The 21,624-nt window shown below is 56.2% G+C and overlaps 1 protein-coding gene across 2 annotated transcripts in view; it reads left to right on the top strand.

The window, feature by feature from the left end:
- The first annotated feature begins 3,725 nt into the window (after window positions 1–3,725).
- The window catches only part of URB1 (URB1 ribosome biogenesis homolog), a 47,047-nt gene continuing 29,148 nt past the window's right edge, over window positions 3,726–21,624 (top strand). The window contains exons 1-13 of one of the 2 annotated variants that reach the window (XM_081138138.1): window positions 3,726–3,946; window positions 6,465–6,604; window positions 7,584–7,735; window positions 8,827–8,959; window positions 13,550–13,646; window positions 14,019–14,104; window positions 14,658–14,783; window positions 15,957–16,081; window positions 17,788–17,983; window positions 19,167–19,304; window positions 20,006–20,179; window positions 20,746–20,875; window positions 21,466–21,582. In XM_081138138.1, the coding sequence (XP_080994264.1) occupies window positions 3,805–3,946; window positions 6,465–6,604; window positions 7,584–7,735; window positions 8,827–8,959; window positions 13,550–13,646; window positions 14,019–14,104; window positions 14,658–14,783; window positions 15,957–16,081; window positions 17,788–17,983; window positions 19,167–19,304; window positions 20,006–20,179; window positions 20,746–20,875; window positions 21,466–21,582 (1,756 nt within the window). In that variant the 5' untranslated portion in view covers window positions 3,726–3,804. Of the gene's footprint in view, window positions 3,947–6,464; window positions 6,605–7,583; window positions 7,736–8,826; window positions 8,960–13,549; window positions 13,647–14,018; window positions 14,105–14,657; window positions 14,784–15,947; window positions 16,082–17,787; window positions 17,984–19,166; window positions 19,305–20,005; window positions 20,180–20,745; window positions 20,876–21,465; window positions 21,583–21,624 lie in introns of both variants that reach the window. The other variant, XM_081138137.1, reaches the window with a different exon arrangement.

Raw genomic sequence — 21,624 nt, 5'->3', positions numbered from 1 at the left:
CCTTCTGTCTTTACGGGCTTGACGACACCAGGTGCCCCACCTGAGTGGAATCCTAGTGTTTGTCCTTCTGTGACCGGCGCCTTTCACCTGGCCTGCTGTCCTCACGGTTCACCCATGTGTCAGGACTTCCTTCTTTTCTAAGGCTGCGTGACATTCCTCTGTATGTAGAGACCACATGGGTGGCTCTAGTGATTCTCTCTCCCAGGAGGGAGAAAAGACAAGGGCGCTCACGTGTATGTCCAGCTGGTTTCTTCTTGGTCAACACAGGTAAAAACCCTTCGGCAGAAGCCTCAGAAGGGAGGGGAGAGGCTGGGAGGCCCGGGGCTGTTGCACAGGTGCCCGAGAAGGCAGGAACCTGGAGCTTCGGGACCCTTAGCTTCTGCACAGCCAACCGGGAATGCCACTAGCAGATGTCAACGGTGCCCTCTGTAGGCGAGAATCTCAATTTATGTCGTAGGAATGGTGACAGTGGCCCATGAATTCCAAAAAATAAAAATAAAAAATTTAATGTAAAATATACGGAACATAAAATTTACCATTTTAACCATTTTAAGTGTACAGTTCATTGGCATTAAGTACATTCACAGTAATGTGTAACATGACCGTCCAAACCCAGAACTTTTTCTTCTTGCAGAAGGGAAACTCTGTCCCCATTAAACACTGGCTTCCCAGCCCCCCTCCCCCAGTCCTCCTCCTCTAGTCCCTGGAGACCATGACTTTGGCCACTCTAGGTGCCTCATATAAGTGGACTTCTACAGTCTTTGTCCTTTTGTGACTGGCTTTTTTCACGTAGCACAACGTCTTCAAGTTTCATTCACATCATAGCATGTGTAAGAATTCCTTTGCTTTTTGAGGCTGAATAATATTCCAGTGTATGTATATGCCACATGTTTATCCATTTACCTGCCCGTGGACACCTGGGTTGCTTCTAGCTCTTGGCTTTTGTGAATAACACTGCTTGGATCATGGGTGTAAGAGAATATTTAAAAATGTTTAACAATAATTTCCCAGGGAAGCTTAAAACTACCAAAAAGGAAACAAACCAAAGCCCATTGAAAGGAGTTCAGAATCAACCAAGCTGAGTTCCGATTAAGCGTATAGGACAGAGGTTCCCAAACTCTCTCAGTTCAGGGCATCCTTGGTTTCTTACCGTGTCACTAGGCAAAAACCAAAACAAAACAAAATCCAAAAAGCCTGAGCTTTCACATTCATTAAATCGTTAGATCCAAACAACTTAATAAGTACTTATGTTCTAACAATTAAATAGCTGCTTGAAATAAAATACACATAAATAGAGAGAAAAAATATTTTTATTTCATTCTTAAATAACCACAATTGTTTACTAATGGGGTGTGTGCCCCACTGGGCATGTTTAACGTTCTCCAGCCTTAAATCGGATTGGATACCGCCACCTTCATTTCCACGGTAACCACAGAAATCCCAGCTTTGCAAAGCCGTGGTATCATCGAAGAAAAGTACCCAATCTAATGCTGAAACTGGGAACTATCTTGAGTTAAGAGTTTGCAGTGGATTGAGTCAGGAATGGCTGTGTTTCCCCGAACTTATACGGATATTCCAAGGCAGCCTGTGCGTTTCCTGTGGTGCTCCGGGCCCTGTGACATCAGGTTTGGGAACTGCAAATTCAGACCATTTAAATGCCCCAAAGACTGAACTTGTCAACAAGAACTGCAAGAATTGCTCCAGCTGACTCTCCTCCCAGGCTTATGGGATGTTAAAAGCCTTATCCTCGTATTATCATGGTCTAATTTTATTGCTTGCTGGTCAGAGAACGTGTTCTGCATGACGTTGGTTTTTCTGGAATTTATTGGGGCCTCCTTGGTGGCCTAGAACGTAGTCAGTTTTTATCTCTGTTCCATGTTATTTAAAAAGAACATGGATCCTGTTTGTGGGTATAAAGTTCTCTCACTATTAATTTGAATACAGTGTTATTCAAATTTTCTATATTTTTCATATTTCTCTCTAGAGACTAAGATGTTAGCCCAGTCTTCACAGTAGCTTTCATGTCTTAATGTATAAGTTGGGTACACGTCTCCATATTTTGCTGTTCAAAGCGTAAGGCCAGCAACTCAACACCCTAGTATTTGTGTGTGTGTGTTAATCGTCACCTGAGGATATTTTTTCCATTGCTTTCAGGGAGGGAGGGAGCGAGAGAAACATCACGTGAGAGAGACACATAGACTGGTTGCCTCCCGCATACGCCCGGACCAGGAGTGGGAAGCAAACCCACAGCCGAGGCCGGTGCCCTTGACTGGGAATCAAACCCAGACCCTTCAGGGCGTGGGCGACGTTCTAACCACTGAGCCCGCTGGCCAGGGCAATAGCTAGTGTTTTTGGGTGGTCTGGTCTGAGACTACTTCTTTTAGTCTATTATGACCCGTTGTACCATGCAAAGCGCACAGCAAATATTGATGTTCTGTGGACTGAATTCAAAGCTGTAAGTTTACATCTTTTCCAGCTCAGTGTCCTTCTCTGAGTTCACACGACTGTCCTTGAAAGAATGCTTTGTTCTCACGCTAAGTGAGCAGATAATGGGACTGTCCTGGTCTCAGCAAATGCGACACTAAAACGTTCACCACTAAAGCGATGGGAACGTGCACAGCATTGAGGGAGGCACTCCGCCTCTCCTGGCTCTGCCGGCCCCACAGCCCAGCATGTCCACGGGCACAGCGGTCCCAGGCCAGGGGCTCGGGCTCAGCACCCGGCTGTTCCGCTACGGACCCTGGAGCCCCGCGGGTCGCACAAGGCCCCGCCCGCAGGCGCCCGCTGAGAACAGGACAGTGTTTCCTCCAAACGGGGCGCCTGGCAGAGGGCCCCGGGAATCACCGAGGGCCGTCTGCGAGCTGGTTCACGAATTACTGGGACACACAGCCAGCATCGGCGAGGCCATAAAAGCCGGCCGGCCTGTGTCCACTCACTCACACCTCCATGGACTGCAGCGCCTTTGAGGCGCCGCTCCGGCCAGTGACATCGCGCAATCCCGTAAACTCTCAGCGCGGCCCCAGGGCACCGCCTCCGCGGCCCCGCCAGCAGGTCGCGGGCTGGGCGTCTCCGCCTGAGGGCGGGACCGTGGCCGTGGAGGCCGCCGCGCCGCGGATCCGCAGACGCCACGCCCCGCGTTCGAGCCTCTCCTCCCACCTGCGCGCCCAAGGGGCTCACGTCTTCCCATCCGTTTGGGGGCGCCCGGGGTGGAGGTCAGTCCCGCTCTGGTTGTGAGATGCGCCAGGGGTCAGGGCACGGGGGCCCTGCCGGCCAACCCGCGGGGCCTCCCCGGGGCGAGCCAGGCGCGTCTTCACGCCGCAGGCGGTCTGGGCTGCGGGCGCCGCTCCGACGCGCCCGGCCCGGTGCCCCGCGCCCGCAGAGGCCCCGGCGGTGTCCAGTGGGCTCCTCCCCGTCGCGGCCGGGCGGGGGTGTCGCGCAGTGTCCGCTCGTCCCGGCCGCGAGCGAGCCAGCGGGGGCGGCAGCGACGCCGGGTGCCCGGGACGCGACGGCGGGGACCGCCTGCTGCGCGACCCTCTGCGCGCCCGCCGCTCCCTTCCACAGGCCCCGCCCCTTCTACCGGCCCCGCCCACCGGGCCCGCCCCTTAGACAGGCCCCGCCCACAGCCCCGCCCAGAGACCTCCGTTCCGCCCGTCCCGACTTAGGCCCTCCTCTTCCGCCTGCCTTTCTTCCCCCTAGGCCCCGCCTCTTCCGCCGCTCCCGCCCCTTCCGGAGCACGTGTGGGCTGCATTGGGTCTGCTCCTCAGGCCCGCAGGCGTGGACCCCGGCGCGACCCCGGCCCTCGGCATGGGGGTCCCCAAGAGGAAGGCCGACGGCGGCCAGGACGGCGCGGCGTCCCCCGCGGGCGCGGCCAAGCGGGCCCGCCCCGAAGAGCTCACGGGCGTGCGCTTCAAGGCTCAGCTGCGGGACCCGCAGGGCGCGGGGCCGGGTGAGTGCGGCGGGGCCGGGGTGTAGGACGGGTCCCCCAGCACCAGACGCGGCCCGTCTTTCCTGCGGCTTAGCGGTCACCAGCTTAAGGGAGGGAACCGAGCCCCGCGGGCAGCGCGCCCAGGGCCCGGCCCGCCCCGGGACTGCGCCCCGCACCTCCCTGCCCCGGGCGGCGGGACGCGGAGCCGGCTTGCTGGGCGCGGCGCTCCTGGCTCCCGCACGCCGCCCTCGCGCGGCAGCACCCCTCCGCGGACTCTCACCTTCTCATTGCGGTTGTTCCGCAAGTGAGTAAGGGGCCGAGTTCTCAGCAAGCAGTGCTGGAGGCCCGGCTGCGGGTCAGCTCGCCCCTGCTGCGGCCGTGGGCGCTGTCGTCGGCCGCGTGAGCCTCCATCACTCACCTGAAGCCTCCACGGGGCTGGTCAGTCTCCTGAGACTGACCTGGCAATGGACAGGAGCAGATTCGTAACCACGTTTTGAAGAGTGTGAAGAGCGTAGGTGATGGGGGGAAACACAGTTGCACAGGCTACTCTGTGTCAGAATGAAACGGCAACAGTGTTGTGTCGTCCGCTAGGAAGAGCTTAGGTGATGGGGGGAAACATAGTTGCACAGGCTGCTCTGTGTCAGAATGAAACGGCGACAGTGTTGTGTCATCCACTAGGAAGAGCTTAGGTGATGGGGGGAAACAGTTGCACAGGCTGCTCTGTGTCAGAATGAAACGGCGACAGTGTTGCTCCCCGGCTAAAGAAGTACCCTCAAGGCCGGAGTAGCCTCAGTCACCAGCTTGTCTCCCACAGATTCTGTTTTCAAATGTTTGACACCTGCAACCCCTAGGCAGTGCGGGGAAGATGATGCCTGCTTTAGCGCAGAATTATACATTTCACTCGTTCATCCACCTGCTTGTTATTTATTAGCAGCTGTTATTTGCTAGGGGAGAGATAAAATGGTGAGTAGAAGTCAGACCGGGGCCCTGCCGTTGTCAGCTTGCACACAGTCAAGTGCCAAAGGCAGGTGTCCATCAGTAAAATCACGGGTGAACAGCCCTGGATCCTGCGGGCCTGTATCTAACCTTGGGGATCCAAGAAGGCTCCCCGAGGAAGTGGCTTTTCTGCAGAGGTGCAGGATGGGGCAGGGACAGGAGCCCTGTGGCAGAAGAAAGCGTGTTTGTTTAAAAGATGGCAGCCGTGGACGTATTCGTGGTTTTGCTAGGAGAGCTTGTTAACCTTCAGGTTGCTGCATTTGAACAGGTTTCGGATGGAAACCCCGGTTGACCAGATGAGTGCAGGTTAAGTCGTTGGAAGACGTGGCCGGGGGTGAAAGTGTGTATCTCCTGTGAGGCTGTGTTGGTCTTGTGTTTGAGTCTGGTCTCTGTCTTGGATTCTCTCTCCCTTTCAATGTGTTCTCATAACTTCCTGTGATAGGATCGCCTCACAAGGAGGTGGTAGATGTTAGGGGCATCAGGGAAGGTGTTGTTTCCAGCTTTATTGAGATAGTATTGACATGCATGTAAGTTTAAGGTGATTAGTGTAATGATTTGATACACGTATATACTATGAAATGACCACATAAGGTTAGTTAACACCCCCGTCCCCTCACATAATTACCTTTTTTATGTGTGGTGATAATATAGGGTATCCTCCCAAAAATGTATACACACACTTTGAATAATTACAAAGGTGGTGTTTATTAAAATACATTTCATTTTCAAAATTGAGCTATCAGCTGTTAGAGTGCATACATTCTTGGGGACTTCTTGCATTTACGATCTACTCTCTTAACGACTTTCAGGTGCATAACACAGTACTGTTAACTGTGGTCACCATTGCTGTACATCAGATCCTAAAACTTACTCATCTTGTCGCTGGAGGTTTGCACCCTGTGACCAGCATCTCCCCATTCCCCCCACCCCTACCCCCGGCCACCTCCTTTCTACTCTCTGCTTCTATGAGTTCAGCCTTTTTAGATTCCACATATAAATGAGAACATACACTATTTGTCTTTCTCTGTCTGACTTATTTAACTTAATACCCTCACGGTCTATACATGTTGCAGACGGCAGGATTTCCTTTTTAGGCTGAGTCGTATTCCTGTGTGTGTGTAGATACACAGGATGTATACACACTTAACAGCTGATCGCTCAATTAGTGTTTCTTGCTTTTCAGATTTAACCCCTTGAAATTAATAATTATTCAAAGTGTGTATACATCTTTTGGGACACCTACATATAGATAAATATAGGTATCCCACATTTTCTATATTCATTCTCTCATTGCACCCCCTTTGTGTGGGGGTGGGGAGAAGAGCAGAGCGCCAGGGGGTTGGATTGGTGAAGACCCAGGGTGCTCAGGAGTGGGTCAGTGTGGGCATCGGGGAGGACCCCTGGAGGGGGAAGGGCTCTGCTCTGTGTGGACCAGCTCCCAGGCCCTCAGCGGCGATGGAGAAGAGGCAGGGTCGTGACCTCGATGCCCCGTCTCCACGTTGCTGCTGTCTGCCTTGTTAACCTGTGACCGTGGCTCTTGCAGCCTTGGAAGCGTTTGTCTCTGCCTCCAAGAAGCTGCCGCGGGAGGACGCGTGCGACGTGGTGGAAGGCTACATCAAGATTTCCGTGGAGTGTGCCGAGGTGTTCCAGCTCCTGAGTGGGGAGAAGCGGCCCGAGGGGGAGGTATGTCCTTCCTGCCTGGCCGGGGAGACACTGCAGTCCCGCTGCCTCCTGTTAGCCTGAGGAGGAGCGTGAAGGGCGATGCGGCTTTCCAGGGCAGCCCCGCTTCTGCCGAGGGCCCCGCCTCCGCCCTGCGCCGGAGGAGCGCACCGTGCGTTTCTGCACCGCAGCTCCGGGAGCACCGGGAGCACCGAGAGCATGTATTTTAGTGGGAAGCGCTAAGTCCGTGTCCGCGAGTAACTCCAGAAGGAAGGGTCCTAGATACTTTTTTTTTAACCCTCACCTGAGGATATTTTTTCCTTTAATTTTTTTTTTTTAGAGAAATTGGAGGGGAGGGAGGATGGGAGAGAGAGAAACACCCATGTGAGAGGCACCTGGATTGGTCGCCGCCCCCACACCCCCCGACCCGGGTGGGGTCGCGCCTGCAGCTGAGGTACCTGCGCTCGACTGGGACTCGAACCTGCAGCCCTTCAGTCCGCAGGCCAGCCCTGTCCACTGAGCCACGCCGGCTGGGGCCCGATCGTGGATTCTTCACCCACGGCACTGGGTTTCAGTGGGGTTTGTTTTAACACAAGGGAAAGAGGTAAAAACTGTGTGTCTCAGATGCAGACACACTGCGTTACTTCCTTCCTGGTTCCAGAGAGGCTCAAAATCGGGGGTGTTTAGGAACCTGTTGAATCTCAGGATGACGGTGGGAAGGCTGGGGACACGAACGTCCCCACAGCGGTGAGGCCCGGGCGTAAATGGAGGTTTCTCTCTTCCTTTCACTCTGTGGTTGTAAGCGGGCGACTCTCTCTTCAGCTCGACTGTGGGGATAAGACCGACTCCAGAGCCCAGGGCCTGGCGGGGCAGCTGCCTTCCTGCCTTTGGCCCAGGGTCTGGGGAGGTCTCATCCTGCGAGTGACCGTGGCCGAGACAGGAGCAGGTCTGTAGAGGGGGAAGAAATAAGAAGATTCCTAGCGTTTCAATCCTCTGTTTGCAGCTGCTGTTAATATTTCAAGCTTTTGAGGCCATATTGTTGCGGACAGCAAGCGATCTTTCCCATTTTCACATGGTGGGAACCAACATCGTGAAGAAGCTGCTGAATAACCACATGAAGCTCCTCTGCGAGTCCCTGTACGCCTCGGGGTACAGGTGAGCGCCCCCCCTTGGCGGGACTGGGCCCCAGCCGCTCCGTCCGGCTCCCCTGGCGCACCTTTCACCTCTCCTCCTCTCAGGACACGCGGCCTGTGACCCGGGTCGGCCCCTCCTCCTGCTGAGGGCCCCTGCTCTCCCTGACCCTCCCCCTGTGCCTCCCCCAGCTGCCCTGCCGCTCTCCCTGCTGTGCGGGGGACACCGGTCCTCCTGGACATTGCTCGCCCTGCCCGGAGATCAGCGTGGCTCTTTCCCTCTCTGCCTTCAGGGCTTTGCAGAAGTGTTCTCTCTTGGAGGCCTTTTTTGTTTTTTGTGATTAATCCTGATTGTTAGAGAGAATGGGGGGAGGGTGTTGTGGGGGGGGAAGGGAGACATTGATGTGAGAGAGAGACATCGATTGGTTGCCTCCCGCACACACCCCGACCGGGACGGGGGATGGAGCCTGCAACCCAGGCTCATGCCCTCGACTGGGAATCAAACCCGAGACCCTTCCGTGCCTGGGCTGACGCTCTGACCACGGAGCAGCTCCGGCCAGGGCTCAGGGAGTCCTGTTTTGACCGTCCCGTGTCCGCTGTCTGCCCCTTGGCCTGTAGGGAAGCCCCGCTCGTGCGGGTACGTGTGCAGCTGTGCACTCAGCGTCGCGTTCCCGTCGGCCTGCTGGCCGCGCTCTCCCTCTGCTCGAATGCAGGGCGCGTGCAGGTGGGGCACGGACGGTCTTACACGATGCCGTCTCCCCAGCGCCCGAAACAGGCCTGGGTGCTCAGCAGACCATGGGTGTGGGTGCCTGCGGAGAGGAGGTGGCCCTGCGGGGAGGCCCTCTGCCCCCAGAGGCAGGGTGGGCTGGGCTCGCCACACACAAGACGACTAACTGGACAGAGAGGCGACCGTCTTGTGTCCTTGGGTCCCCCTCAGACTCAGGTTTTTTACTTTATTTGTAGTTTTTGTTACTATTTATTTAGTTTTTTTACAAGCATGTCCTCATATCTGCTTCCTCCCCTCTTGGTTTGGGGCCAGTGGACCACGGCCGGTGAGCAGGCGGCTCTGCGCCTGCCCTTCTGCCGTCCTGATTCCCGTTGGTTGTCCCTGTGCAGGGTGGCTCGAGCCTGCCTCACCCTGATGGCCGCCATGGTGACTCAGGGCCCCGAGGCCGCCAGGGACGTCTGCAGCCACTTCGATTTGAATAAAAAGACCTTGTACAGCCTGGCAACCAAGAGGGATTCAAAGGTGAGCCCCCGGCATCTCCCGCCTCCCCCGTGTTTCCTTTCCCCGCGGAGGATGAGCCCTTTGTCCTCGAGAACCTGGAGGCAGAGGCCTCCGTGTGGAGAGTTGTGCGCCCTGGCTGCCACCGGGGCCTGGGCGGAGGGCAGGCCTGGATCAGTGCGGGGCCCAGTCACCTGGCGGAGCCCGAGTGACAGGGACCCTGAGGCCAGCTTCTTGGGGGCTCAGCGTCAGTGCCTTCCTGCCTGTGCGGTGACGTAGCTTGTGAGCAGGTGAAATAATTTCCATGCCCTGAGGTGTGCACCCTGGGGGGCAGGGTCCCAGTGCTCTTGCTCATGTTCCGTCCACTCTGGAGAAAACCCTTGGCAGTCAAAGCCAGTGACATCAGAGAGGACGTTTATGGCTTTTTAATGATTTTCTTGCCTCCCAAATATTTCTTGGAATGCGAAGGGGCAGGATTCTTCCAGAGAGATGGAAGTGTGAAGATGGGTGTTGGGGGCTGTTAGAAAAATGCCCCCAGGAGGCTCTAGGTGTTTCATGTAGGCTTGGGAGGTTCCCGAGGAGAAAGCACAGGTCTGGGGGCTCAGAGCTGAGAGGATGTCCTCCTGGTGTGTGCCAGCCGCAGGTTGTCAAAGCGTGTCCTGCCTTCCGAGGGACAGGTCCACTCCCTTCTGGCGCTACAGGGCCGTGAACAGGCAGGAGTCGGCTCTGCCCCCCGACCTGAGCCAGGGAACAGCCAGGAGTCGGCTCTGCCCCCCGACCTGAGCCAGGGAACAGCCAGGAGTCGGCTCTGCCCCCCGACCTGAGCCAGGGAACAGCCAGGAGTCGGCTCTGCCCCCCGACCTGAGCCAGGGAACAGCCAGGAGTCGGCTCTGCCCCCCGACCTGAGCCAGGGAACAGCCAGGAGTCGGCTCTGCCCCCCGACCTGAGCCAGGGAACAGCCAGGAGTCGGCTCTGCCCCCCGACCTGAGCCAGGGAACAGCCAGGAGTCGGCTCTGCCCCCCGACCTGAGCCAGGGAACAGCCAGGAGTCGGCTCTGCCCCCCGACCTGAGCCAGGGAACAGCCAGGAGTCGGCTCTGCCCCCGTCCTGGGCCAGGGAACAGCCAGGAGTCGGCTCTGCCCCTGTCCTGAGCGTGGGGAGCAGACCGGCACCCACCTGTCTGCCCAGGTGGGGAACCGCATTAGAGGGACTGTCTTCTGCGTCCAGATGTTCTCCAACTTGCTGGGAAGTGAGGTTCCACAGCGCCAGGTAATGTGGACCGACGGCTCATCATAGGACACCTGGTGACTTGATGGCTCTGTGAGGTGGCCCAGCTTTGAGGGCTTTCCTGGAATTGCAAATAAGTTGTTTTCTGAGGGAAGGCATCTCGTGGGTACTGTGCTTCCTTAATGTCAACAGATTCCGCCCCGTGAATTAGGCTCCTGATGTTTAGAGGCATTTCTGGCAGGAAGATCCATGTGCTCTTTGCTCACCTGGGCAAGTGTGTCCGTTCCTGGTTCAGCCTGGCCGTGGGTCAGGCAGTAATGATCCATCGGGGCCCCTCCCCTCCCACCTGTCACCCTTGACCTCTAACCACAGCCCAGGCCACCCACTGGGACTTGAGGGCAAGCCCGCGGGGTTTTTATTCTGTTGTGTGTTCTGTACCAAGTATCTTAAATACTTTGTATGTTGCAGGAAACGGTTTCTAGGCATTGAAAAAAAATTTTTTTTCATGTAGGGAGTGTCAGGGATGTTCAGAAATAGCCTGGTGACCCCCCTCCCGAGCCTGTCACAGCTCCGGACTCTGTCCCCTCCCACCTTCTGGCTTGTTTGGGGCAGCCTGTTCCAGCAAATCCCACTTGTGCATCATATATCACCATGAATATTTCAGTGTGTGTCCTCCAGAAAACGACCTTTAAAAAATAAAACCACGTCACACCCAACCCATCAATAATTTCTCAGTGTCACCTGAGGCCCAGGTGGTCTGTTTTTTCCCAACCGTCTCAGACATGACTTTACCCTTCGCGGTTCAAATCGGGGTCCAGACCAGGGCCACACATATTTGGTGTCTGAGTTTCTTAAATCTTTTTGCATCTTTTTAGTTTTCTGCTCCCCCCCTTGTGGAGGGAATTATTGAAGCTTCGTGAAGAGAGGGGATTGTGGATGTTTCTCATCCAGCCAAGGAAAGCACTGAAAAACCCTGTGCCGGGGAGCAGTTTACCAAATATGTTTTGGCCTATTTTAGACAGTGTTTTGGAACAAACTGTGGTGTTCAGGACGCACTCTTCCTGGGGTAATAGCCCTGTGAAGTCACAGGGTAGGAATGAGCAGTGCGCGTGGGCCCCCTTGCCTTTGATGGAGTTTGCTGGCCAGAGGGCGGAGGCCGGGGCTGTGAGGGACGTCTGGTCAGGCTGAGTTGGAGGCAGGGCCTCGGCTGTGGTTCCCTGTCTGGAGGGTTTGTACCTCCAGTGTTGGGGACCTGGAGTCGGGATGGGTGCGGGAGGGGAGGGGAGAACTACATTCCAGCTCAGAGTTCCCTGCTGGAGGGACCCTTGAGCGTCTGTGCCAACTCCCCTGTGTCCAAGCAGGCTGGAAGGATCTAGAATCGCAGGGAACGGGGGCCAGCTTCCGGGGCCCTGACTCCCAGTACTTCAGAGGACAAAAACCCCAAAACGGTGGAACCTTTCCAACTACCTGGGAAAGGACAGAACCTAACGAAGCTGACCAGGCAGTGTGAGCATCGTTCCAGCGCTTGGCACAGGCCAGGGTGACAGGCAGCCACACTTGGTTGGGTCCGTGTTTCTCTGATGGGTGAGGCATCTGGAGAGCTGGGGGACAGTTGCTGTGAGCCTCCTGAGGGCAGACGGGGACTGTCTCAGGCATCCTGGTTCCTCTCCCAGGCTGCGGTCACGGCATCCTGGGTGTACTCGGTGTTGGATAAACCGTGACGGCACCGGGGCATTGCTGACACTAAGCAAACGCAGCTCGCCGTCAAGCCTTTCGCTGTCATCGTCCCCAAACTCCGTGTTGTGCAGAGGCCCCACGCTGGTCCCCAGCAGGGGTGAGGGCTCGGGGCTCTTCCTGTTCGGGAGGAACCAGCTGTGGTCTGATCAGGTCTCACCGAGGCGGAGAGACGGCCCCACAGACACGTGATGGGCACACCCGCCATGCAGACACCCAGGCCCAGCTCAGATGTCCCTCCAGGGGAGGTGTGTCCCCAACAAGACGAGGCAGGATCCATCAAACACCCACATAGAGGCCTCGGGGGCACCTTGAGAACTGAGACGGGGAAACGCTCCAGGAGCCCGGGAGGAAAGACTCCAGTCAAACGGGAAGCCGCCCGTGAAGCCCGTGTCGTACGGTCATTCCCAGCCCGTTCCAGGGCTTACTCACTGAGCAGCTGTGTGACCTTGAGCGAGCTCTTCGCAGCCTCAGCTTCCCCCTCTGTGAAATGGGTGCGGTGGGCGTCTCTGCCCCAGGCGGCTGTGAGGAGTCAGCACGATGGCAGCTGGGCAGCATTTGTCATGGTGTCTGGCGCGGTGAGTGCTCAGGAAACGTCACTGGACGTCACCGTCACTGAGAGGCCGGAGCCGTCTGGAAGGCGGAGACTCCGAGATCGTGGCAGGCACCGAGGGCGGTGATTCTCCATGGTGCTCGCTGGTTTCTTGGTGGCTAATTAAGGCACCTGGGATAACTGGAGTAGGAAAGTTTTCCATCTTGGGTGGAGGGTCTGAGCGTTTGTGCTCGTTCTGGGACGGCCCACGGGGACCTGTGTGACCACGCGTGTGGATGTAAACAGGATGGCGAGTCAGGGTCTGTCTTGAAGTTCCCGAGAGGGACCACCCATCAGATGGCCCCGGTCGGGGATGTTCACTGTCCCCGGTCATGGCTGACGCCTGGGCCGGGTCCGAGCACAGTCCTGGGGGGCCGTGCTGGGCTGGGACAGGGCCACCTCTGTGCGTTGGTGTCTGGTGTGAGTTTATAATCTGATACAAACCAGACGTCACCTCGTTGGCGTCTCAGCAAAAGCGGCACCCGCCCTCCCGTTATCTCTGGGTTTTCAAACACGTAGGGACATGATGTCATTGGCCAGGGGGAGTGGCCGGTGTCTAGGCAGCTAAGAAACTAAAAACGCCTCTGTCACAGTCTGGGAAGCGGGGACACGGTATTGTCCATGCTTTTGGATTCAGAAAGCGCTCGAAAGAAGGGCGTGTAGAGGACTGAGGGGAAGAGCAAAGGGGACACCTTTGCATAAAAAGATGCCACGGGGCCCGCTGGCGTGGCTCAGGGGTTGGCTGAGTGTTGATCTAGGATCCAGGAGATCGGGGTTCGATTCCCGGTCAGGGCACAGGCCCGGGGTGTGGGCTCGATCCCCAGTCGGGCGTGCAGGAGGCAGCCGATCAATGGCTCTCATCATTGATGTTTCTCTCTCTCTCCCTCTCCCTTTGTCTCTCTGAAATCAATAAAGACATATATTTTTTTTAAAAACCAGAGCGATGCCATGGGTTTTAGATAAGCTCAGGAGGCCTCTGACGTTAGGACGGGAGGGGCATGCGTGGCACTGCTTCCTCGGCATGTGTGGGTGCGCGGATGACCCTAGTCTCCCTCTCCCCAGGGCGTGCACGACGTCCGGCTGGCCTACATCCAGTTTGCGCTCTCCTTTCTGATCGCCGGCGACGACAGCACCGTGGCGCAAGTGCTGGAGCTGAAAGGTGGGTGTGCCCTGCGGAGCAGCACCGTCCGCGTCTGCTCCGAAGGTCCGCGTCAGTGAATGGCCACCGTCGCTTTAAATACATCTCTGAGCAAGTCTGAGCAGAGAAAGTTTGGAAAACTATGATCATAACATATTCTCTCTGAAACACTCAATGTTAAGTTAATTTCACCGAAGTGACCGTGAGAAATGAAAAGTAAAACAGAGCTAAAGAGCAGCGGGGCTTCATTAATAGTTATTTCCCTGCGCACAAAAGTGGCGCCATCGTATCATTAAATAGACAGAACTTTAAACCAGCAGGCGGGGCCTCCTGTGCTGTCGGGTTTAGGAGGCAGCTTATGCTGCGTGTAATGCTCTGAACTTCTACTTGCAGAGTTTATTCCGTGCATTTTTGCCTCGGGAGTCAAGGAGGATAGGATTTCTACCGTCAATATTTTGTTATCCACGCTGAAAACAAAGGTACGTGTCTGCTCCTGGTGTCCTCCCTCCGCCTTCCCAGGCGTCGCGCAGGACGTGGGGCCGGCTGTGCCGCGCTGGCTGAGGCCGACCGCTCGCTGCGCCGGTCGTCACGCGGGTCGGAATGAGAGCTGTTTCCCAGGAGGGTGGTGTTGGGGGCGAGCGGCCCTGCAGCCGCGGCGTCCCCTTCCCTGGGAGCGTTGCGGTCGCTGTGGGCTGTGAGTGACCAGTCGGCTTCACCTACGACCGAGGGCATGTGGTTTGTGTCCTCTCGCGTGTTCTGTCTGCCACGAGCACCTGACGGGAATTGTGAGACCTCCTCCGAGGCTCTCTGCCTTTAATCCAGATGCACCTTGAGGGAAATGTACCAAATGCCTGCTAAGTAGGTAGCCTCGGGTGGTGGGAATGTTGGTGAATTTTGGTTTTTCTTCATATTGTTTCCCTTTTTTGGTCAAAATGTTTTGTCTTAAATCTACATTATTTTTGTAATTTGACAAAAATAAACGCTATATTTAAAATGGAATTCCTTGCAATTGCTTTGTTTCATTGTTTTCAGGTGGTTCACAATAAAAATATCACAAAAACCCAGAAGGTGCGATTCTTCACGGGGCAGCTGCTGACCCACATAGCGTCTCTGTACAGCTGGAACGGGGTCGTGGACGTGGACCTGGGGAACGCCGAGGTACGGTGGCCGTGAGCGGCCTCGTGGTCCCTGTGGGAGCCCCACAGCCGGACCCAGACGGGCGCATGCACCCGCCTTCACAGCGTCTCCCCGTTTGGCCAGTGTCTTCTGGCTTGTGGTTATATTAGTTTTCCCCTTAGATTCAGTATGTTTTAAAAATGTTACTTTACAGTAAGATACTCTGTGGTATCAGGATACTAGACTTTTTTTTAAAGTTTTTTATAGAGAGGAGAAGGGGGGAGAGAGAAACATCCATGATGAGAGAGAATCACCGGCCGGCTGCCTCCCGCACGCCCCTGCTGGGGGTGAGCCCACCCCCGGGCGGTGCCCTGACCGGGACTCGAACCGGCGACCTGTCAGTGGACAGGACAGCACTCGGCCAACCGAGCCACTCTGGCTGAGGCTAAACTTTTTGTTTAATAAGAAAACTGTTCCCTTTAGCTGAGCGCTTGCAGGGGAGGGACAGGGCTGCTCCAGGCTCTGCCTCCTCCCATTCGCCTCTTTCCCTTTCTTCCGTTTTTTCAAATCTGGCTTTTGGAGTTTCCGGGCTCCTTGCTTTTAATTCAGGACCCCCAGCACCTGGGGCACCCGTTTCCTCTCCTGCTGACATGGACAGCTGGCTCGGTCGTAGTCACTGACGTCCTAACTCGAACAGTCGCTCACCTTCACCCACGGCCGGTGTCTCTTACCTCCCCCTCTCTGAAATTCCTCGGGGTGTTTCCAAACGTGGATGTGGCCAGAGTCGTGGTGGCTCAGACTTCCTGTTAACAGTAATTACCCCTTCGAGCCGCTGTTGTATTTCCTTTTGTCTCCCCGACGTGCCCGTCTCCTCTGTTTTTGAACATGTTTTCTGCCCTCTATTACCAGGGAACCTCGGGGGCTTAATAAGAACACTCCCAAACATGGAATTTTATTGAAAAGAGCAAGCGAAATCAAGCCATTCTTAAATTGTTTAAAAATTCAAGTTTAAACATGTCTCTCTTAGGAATAATTTTTTATTCTCAATTGGTGTTTCTGGTTTTTTGTTAATTTTTTTTTAAACGGTACCAAGTGTTTAATTGGAAATGTCTTCTGCGTTGTCATCTGGCATGTGGCACTGTCACGTGTACTCTGTAGCTGTTACTAAGGTTTGTCACCTCCGAATTCTCTCTGACTTCTCTGAAGCCCTCCCAGGCGCCTGCCGAGGACGCGGGGAAAACCATGGTGCGGGAGCTCGTCCATCGCTTCCTGCTGGACCTCTGCTGTTCGCTCAAGCACGGGATTAACTTTTACGACCCGTCTCTGGGAACCTCCGGCAGGTGAGGGTCGCGCTCCCATGAGCGCAGCGGTGTCCTCGGAAGCCGCCTCCTCCATGCTGTGCAGTGAGCCTGTTGCAGGGTGGAGTCGTGGGTTAGAACTGGAAACAGACGCTGTCTGACCTGTTTCCGGGACGAGCGTTAGAGCCCAGACAGCTCCCAGTCGTGGGCTCTTGGGGAGAAGGTCTCGGGGCAGCTGCCGATGTGAACACGGAGCCAGGACATGTCACCAGGGAGGCGCTGCGTGTTTCCTCGGAGGCCGGACCTGAGGATAGGTCTTGATTTGCCTTCCCACAGAGGCTGCCTGCAGTGGGCCTTAGCACCGTCCCGGGGGGGTCATTGCTGCTCGGTTTTGTGTAGAGGCCGGGTCACTCCCCCGTGTGCGAGGCAGGGCTCAGATTTGACCCCAGGATGTCTGGTTCCACATTCAGCCTCATATCAGCTCAACAGTTGGCTACTGAACAGTTAGGGTTTCAGAATTTTATTTGTCCACTTTGTTTCATATTTCACAATTTTGATAATATTTCATATACAGCCCAGAGCTAACAGTTTAGACTGTGCTCCTTTAGACTTTCTCTTTGCAGTTCTGTAACTGTAACGCACATCCATGTTATTTTGTAACAACCAAAGTGGCCTATGATTAGATACACTGTTCTTCAACTTGCTCGTTTCTAGTTGACAGTGAGAGTGTTGGACGTATGGTCATTGTGGGTGGCTCCTAGTTTCCCCCCTTGGCATTTCATTATAGGAATGAAGATCGTGTGATTTGGTTTTTACCAGTCAGGAGGTGGGATGGCACGGTGGGGATTTTCCTCCCTGCTTGTGATGGGCTGTGGGTTGGTTCTGAGATTGTTAGGATTAAGTTGCCACAGCATTTCTTTTTCTCATCAGTTAGAACAAGTGTAATTTCCTGCTACAGTGTTGAAGCAGACTTTTATAGTCTAATATGATGTAATTCCGTGCTTAGATCACACGCATTTCCCCCTAAGTAGATCCGTAAACTAGGTGATCATTAAGTGAGCATATTGAATCAGCTTGTGGGTCTGTTCAAATGAGCTGTGCTTTACCTTTTTTGAAGCTGTGAGCAAAAGAGGAATGTTTATGCTTCGGGGAAAGGAAGGGAGTTTTGCGTGTGGGGACGTTGATGGAAAGCTTGGAGGAAGTTGAAATTCATGTCCTAACAGTTCAGAGTCTCCCTTTCTTGATTCGTGAGGTGTCCATGCCGACGTCCCCTCAGGGAGCCTTCCCCAGTGGCCTCTCTGGGAAAGCCCAGCATCCGTGTCCTTTTGCCTGGCTCTGCTTCTGGCCGGGGCTCTGCATGTTGGTTTGTTTGCTTGTCTGTTACCTGATGGGCGAGAATGAGAACAGAGCCTGGTGTGTGGTAGGTGCTTGGTGACAGCGAGGCCTTGTAGCGCCGGCCGCGGTCGGCAGTGGGGCCCTCTCGCTGACTTGGGGTTTGGCCCTTTCCTTACACCGGCCTGACTTTGGGGCAGACAGGTAGGCCCGGTAGACGGGGTCTCTCCCTCTTCCTTTCAGGTCAGGTTGAACTCAAGGGAGGGAGGGGCGACGGGGAAGGACAGAGTGAAGTGAAGTTCACGCCCGGTAGTGGCACCCCCTGTGCCGTGAGGACACCGTTTTATGCCACGAGGGGGATGTGTCATCACCTGGCTCTGCGCTGTGACCGTTCCCCCGGCCCCCCTTCTCTGCAGAGGGGGGAACCTGACGCTGCTGCACTTCCTGTTGGGCTTGAAAACAGCCGCTGAGGACGAGCTGGTGGCTGAGCTGGTGGTGAGCATCCTCAGGGTGTGCCCCGACCTGCTGAACAAGTACTTCAGGGAGGTCACCTTCTCCTTCCTCCCGCGAGCCAAGTCCACGTGGTCAAACAACATCAGGCTGCTGAACAAGGTGGACACCTGGGAACCTCAGGGTCTGACGGATGGGCGGGCGGGGAGGGGGTGACCTGTGGCGGCCTGTGACGTGGGGACTTTCCCCGTCCTTGGGGGTACTGTGGGTCCGTGACTGCTGCCCTCTTGGCTGGGCGCCTGCTGTTCACGGGGCTGCACTGGGAGGTTAAATGAGCCTTCTGAGTGGTTGAGCCCATCTAATCTTTCTCCCGGGTTTGCAGACTGAGCTTCATGAGTTCGGCAGAGTTAGGCTGGAATTAGGGAGATTTCTTCACTGTAGGGTAGTTTTCAAACGCTGCTGCTTCAGGTACTTACACCGACTGGAATCTAGCTGTGGGGTGGCCTGCTGCGTTGGGAGGATGTGTATTAACACCCTTCCGATCGAAGCCGTTAACGTGCCCTCATCTGTCAGTGACGGCCCACAGCAAGCCCGTCCGCAGGTCCCCCTCCCTCCCTCCCTCCCTCCCTCCCTCCCTCCCTCTCTCCCTCCCTCCCTCCCTCAGGACGGCCTGCCTGCTGCTGAAACGCCTGGGAGGGTTTTCTTCTGCCCCGACCTCAGCAGGCTTTTCTGTAAAACAAGCCTCTGTCCTTGTTGTCTGTGCATTTTCCTTGAGTGTCTGTGTGTCTGCTCCTCCATTCTGAGAAGGAAGCCCTGTGGCCAGCACCCTGCCGGACGCTGCTCTGGTGTGGCTCCCGGCCCTTGTAGGCCGAGACGTGGGTCCTCACTGCTTGGCGCACTTTCCGTGTGTCCTGAAGGAAATTCCTTAACTTCACGGGAGTCTAATTCTGTCACCTGTAAATGTTTTTTATTTTAACATAAAATATCCCCACCCCGTAGGATTGTCATGAAGCACTGAAAGGTGACATTATTTGTCAGGTGCCCACCAAGCATGGCACCTGAGGGGTGATATCGTTAATTCTGGCCGCAACTTATCTGCCACCGGAGGTTTTAAGAGGCTCCCAGACCACAGTCCGAGCTCAGTTCTGCAGATCACTACCCCAGTGACGGCCGGCCTTCTGACCTGACCTCTAACACATGGGTCTGGGGGCTGATCTCCCGAGCCTGGGACATTTAGCACTTTTACTGTGTCATTGGCCCGGGAGCCCTGTTGGGTGCCGACAGTCAGCCTCAGGTGTAAAACTCAACCTCCAGCACCAGCTCACTCTCTCTCTCCTCTCCATAGATCTATGAGGCCCAGCCGGACATTTCCCGGGCGTTCCAGACCAGAGAGTTCATCCCCCTGCCCCGGCTCCTGGCGATAGTGATGGTGACCACTGTGCCCCTGGTGTGCAATAAGAGCATGTTCACCCAGGCGTTGAATGTGAGTGCTCGCCTCCCTGGCCATGCAGGATGTATTGGAGTGCAATTTGTCAGGGAGCCTCGGAGGCTTTCTGTGTCCACTCGCCTGTGAAGGGACATCCTTGCCGGGGGGGCGATGAGTGCCCTGCCCCAGCACGAGCAGGGCCCTGGTCCCCCCACGCTGTTGGGGCCTGAGGTGGCGCATGGCGCTCCCTGCAGTGACTGAGGACTTGGACGCCTTCTGTGGTTACTCTGAGCACAGCAAAGACCCTGCCTGCGATCGGGGCTGTTCACTAACCCGGCACAGAGCCGGTTCCTCCTGCTGGAGCACCTGCTTCCCTTTCCTGCCATCGCCCCCGCGGAGTCCTGCCGGGGTGGCTTCCTCGGGACAGCTGGGGGCTGCTGACACCTTAGCTTTTGTTGACCTAGATGATCCCAACAAGCTGAGTTGTTACCAGAGGAGACTTAGAAAAGCAGACAGTGAAACAAATAAAAAGTAACTCAGGCTCTTTTTTTAATAACTGTCTCCTGGCAACTGCTGAGGTCGGATTTGCAGGAGGTCAGAGCGGGCAGATCCCCGGGCACCTCCTCTCTCAGCCACCGTCTCGTGGCTTTCCCTGGGGTGGCCCCAGAAGGGGCTGGCGCCGGCCAAGCCCGGCCTTGGAGGTCGGTGCGCCCGCAGTGCAGTCTAAGGACAGCGGTGGGTTTAACTTTTCTTCCCAGTTGGACAGCAAGTCAGTGAAGCACACGGCCCTGTCCCTTCTCTCCGTCATCCTGAAGAGAGCGTTAAAAACCGTCGACTACTGCCTGAGCGGGGGGGTGTGGCAGGAGCCCGGCGTGTACACCGCCCCGATGATGGAGGACTTCGTGCGGCTCTTCAGAGAAGCCCTGAGCAAGGTAGGCGCCGAGGCCAGGCGTGGCCCCCCGGAGAAGCTTCCAGGGCTCTCCATACGGTGTCCCAGTCAGCGCACTGGCTGGAAGAGGCCGTCTCGGGACGCACGGGGCCTGCGTCCCGTCAGGAACTGCTGTGCCCGCCCCTGCCCCACGCTGCACGCACACTGGACGGGCCGCACTTGGGGGGGGCCGCTGGGAAGCCCCTCATCCCCCTGAGGGTGGTTCTCGTGAGTCAGGAAGGCCCGTCGTCTGCAGACTGGCCGGCTGCCCTGAAGGAGCCAAGGTCAACCTGGATGGGTCCCCTAGACGGTCGTAAGGATGTGTCTTGCTCAGAATGAATCTTAAGGGGCTTGTTTTAATCACCGGCTCTGGTTTTCCACCAAATCCGTTTGCACGGTTCTGGGAACTGTTCCTCAGGACGGAGCCGGCCAAGGCTGGGGCCTGGTCCCGCCCTCCCGTCTCCACGCATGGCGCACTTGCCCCCTTCCCTGTTTTGTGCTTCTTGTCGGATTCAGTTCACTCGTTTCCCTTTCCTACACGACTCCTCCTTTCTTTTGTTTTCCCTTCAGATCGTACCAGATTTGAACACCGTCGTGTGGGTCTGGCAGTCACTTAAAAAGCAAGACACCAAACAGGATGCCGAGGAGGGAAAGAAGAGGGGCAATGGGACTCCTGCGGCCTGCGAGGCTCCCCTTTGCGGTGAGGGCTCGAGGGGCGTCTGCTGCCTGCAGACAGAGCCACGTGGACAGGCCGTGAGGGATCCGTGTCCTTGCTCAGAGGGAGGAGTTGGGGGTTGTGCATCGGATTCTGGGCGTGCGTCACAGGTGTGCCAGGCTCTGCCTGAAGACTTGAGCAGTGGGCGCCCGGTCAGTGGGGTGGGACGGGCGCCTCCCCTGTGCTATACAGGTGGAGGTGGCTGCACAGACCCTGGTGACTCAGTCCTCGTTAGCCGGGCGGTGGTTAATCTCAGGTCTGTGTCCTGTTCACCCTCACGGCGTCCCTAGGAGGGTCGGCCTGCTGTGTGCCCACCGTTTGAGGACACTGAGGCACAGGACGGCAGCACTGACCTCTCCTAGGTCACAGCACTGGAATGGGGATGTGAGTCCTGCTGTGTGAACAGCCGTGACATTTACCACATGGGTCCTTCTGTCTGTCTGTGGGTGTCTGCTGAAGCCTTGGGCTCCGCGTGCAGTTGGCTGTGATGTGTCACCGAGGCCCGACCGCCCAGCGGTTGCTGATGGAAGACAAAGAGCAGTGTTTCCTAATAGAAGCTGTTTCGTTTGGTTCAGACGATGCAGAAACCATCCTTCTGAAGGCCGTCCTGCTCCAGGTCATCTGCCTGTACCAGAGGGTGGTCCCCCACGTGGTCACACAGTGCAGCTTCGACTTCAGCAAGCTCCTGAAAGGTGCGTCTCAGGACGTAGCCCCCCCAGCTGTGTGCCAGCGGG

The sequence above is a fragment of the Miniopterus schreibersii genome, assembly GCF_964146895.1.
Source record: "Miniopterus schreibersii genome assembly, chromosome: 5".
Lineage (NCBI taxonomy): Eukaryota > Metazoa > Chordata > Mammalia > Chiroptera > Miniopteridae > Miniopterus > Miniopterus schreibersii.
Note: the sequence above shows the minus strand (reverse complement) of the source record. Positions and strands in the feature narration are given on the sequence as shown.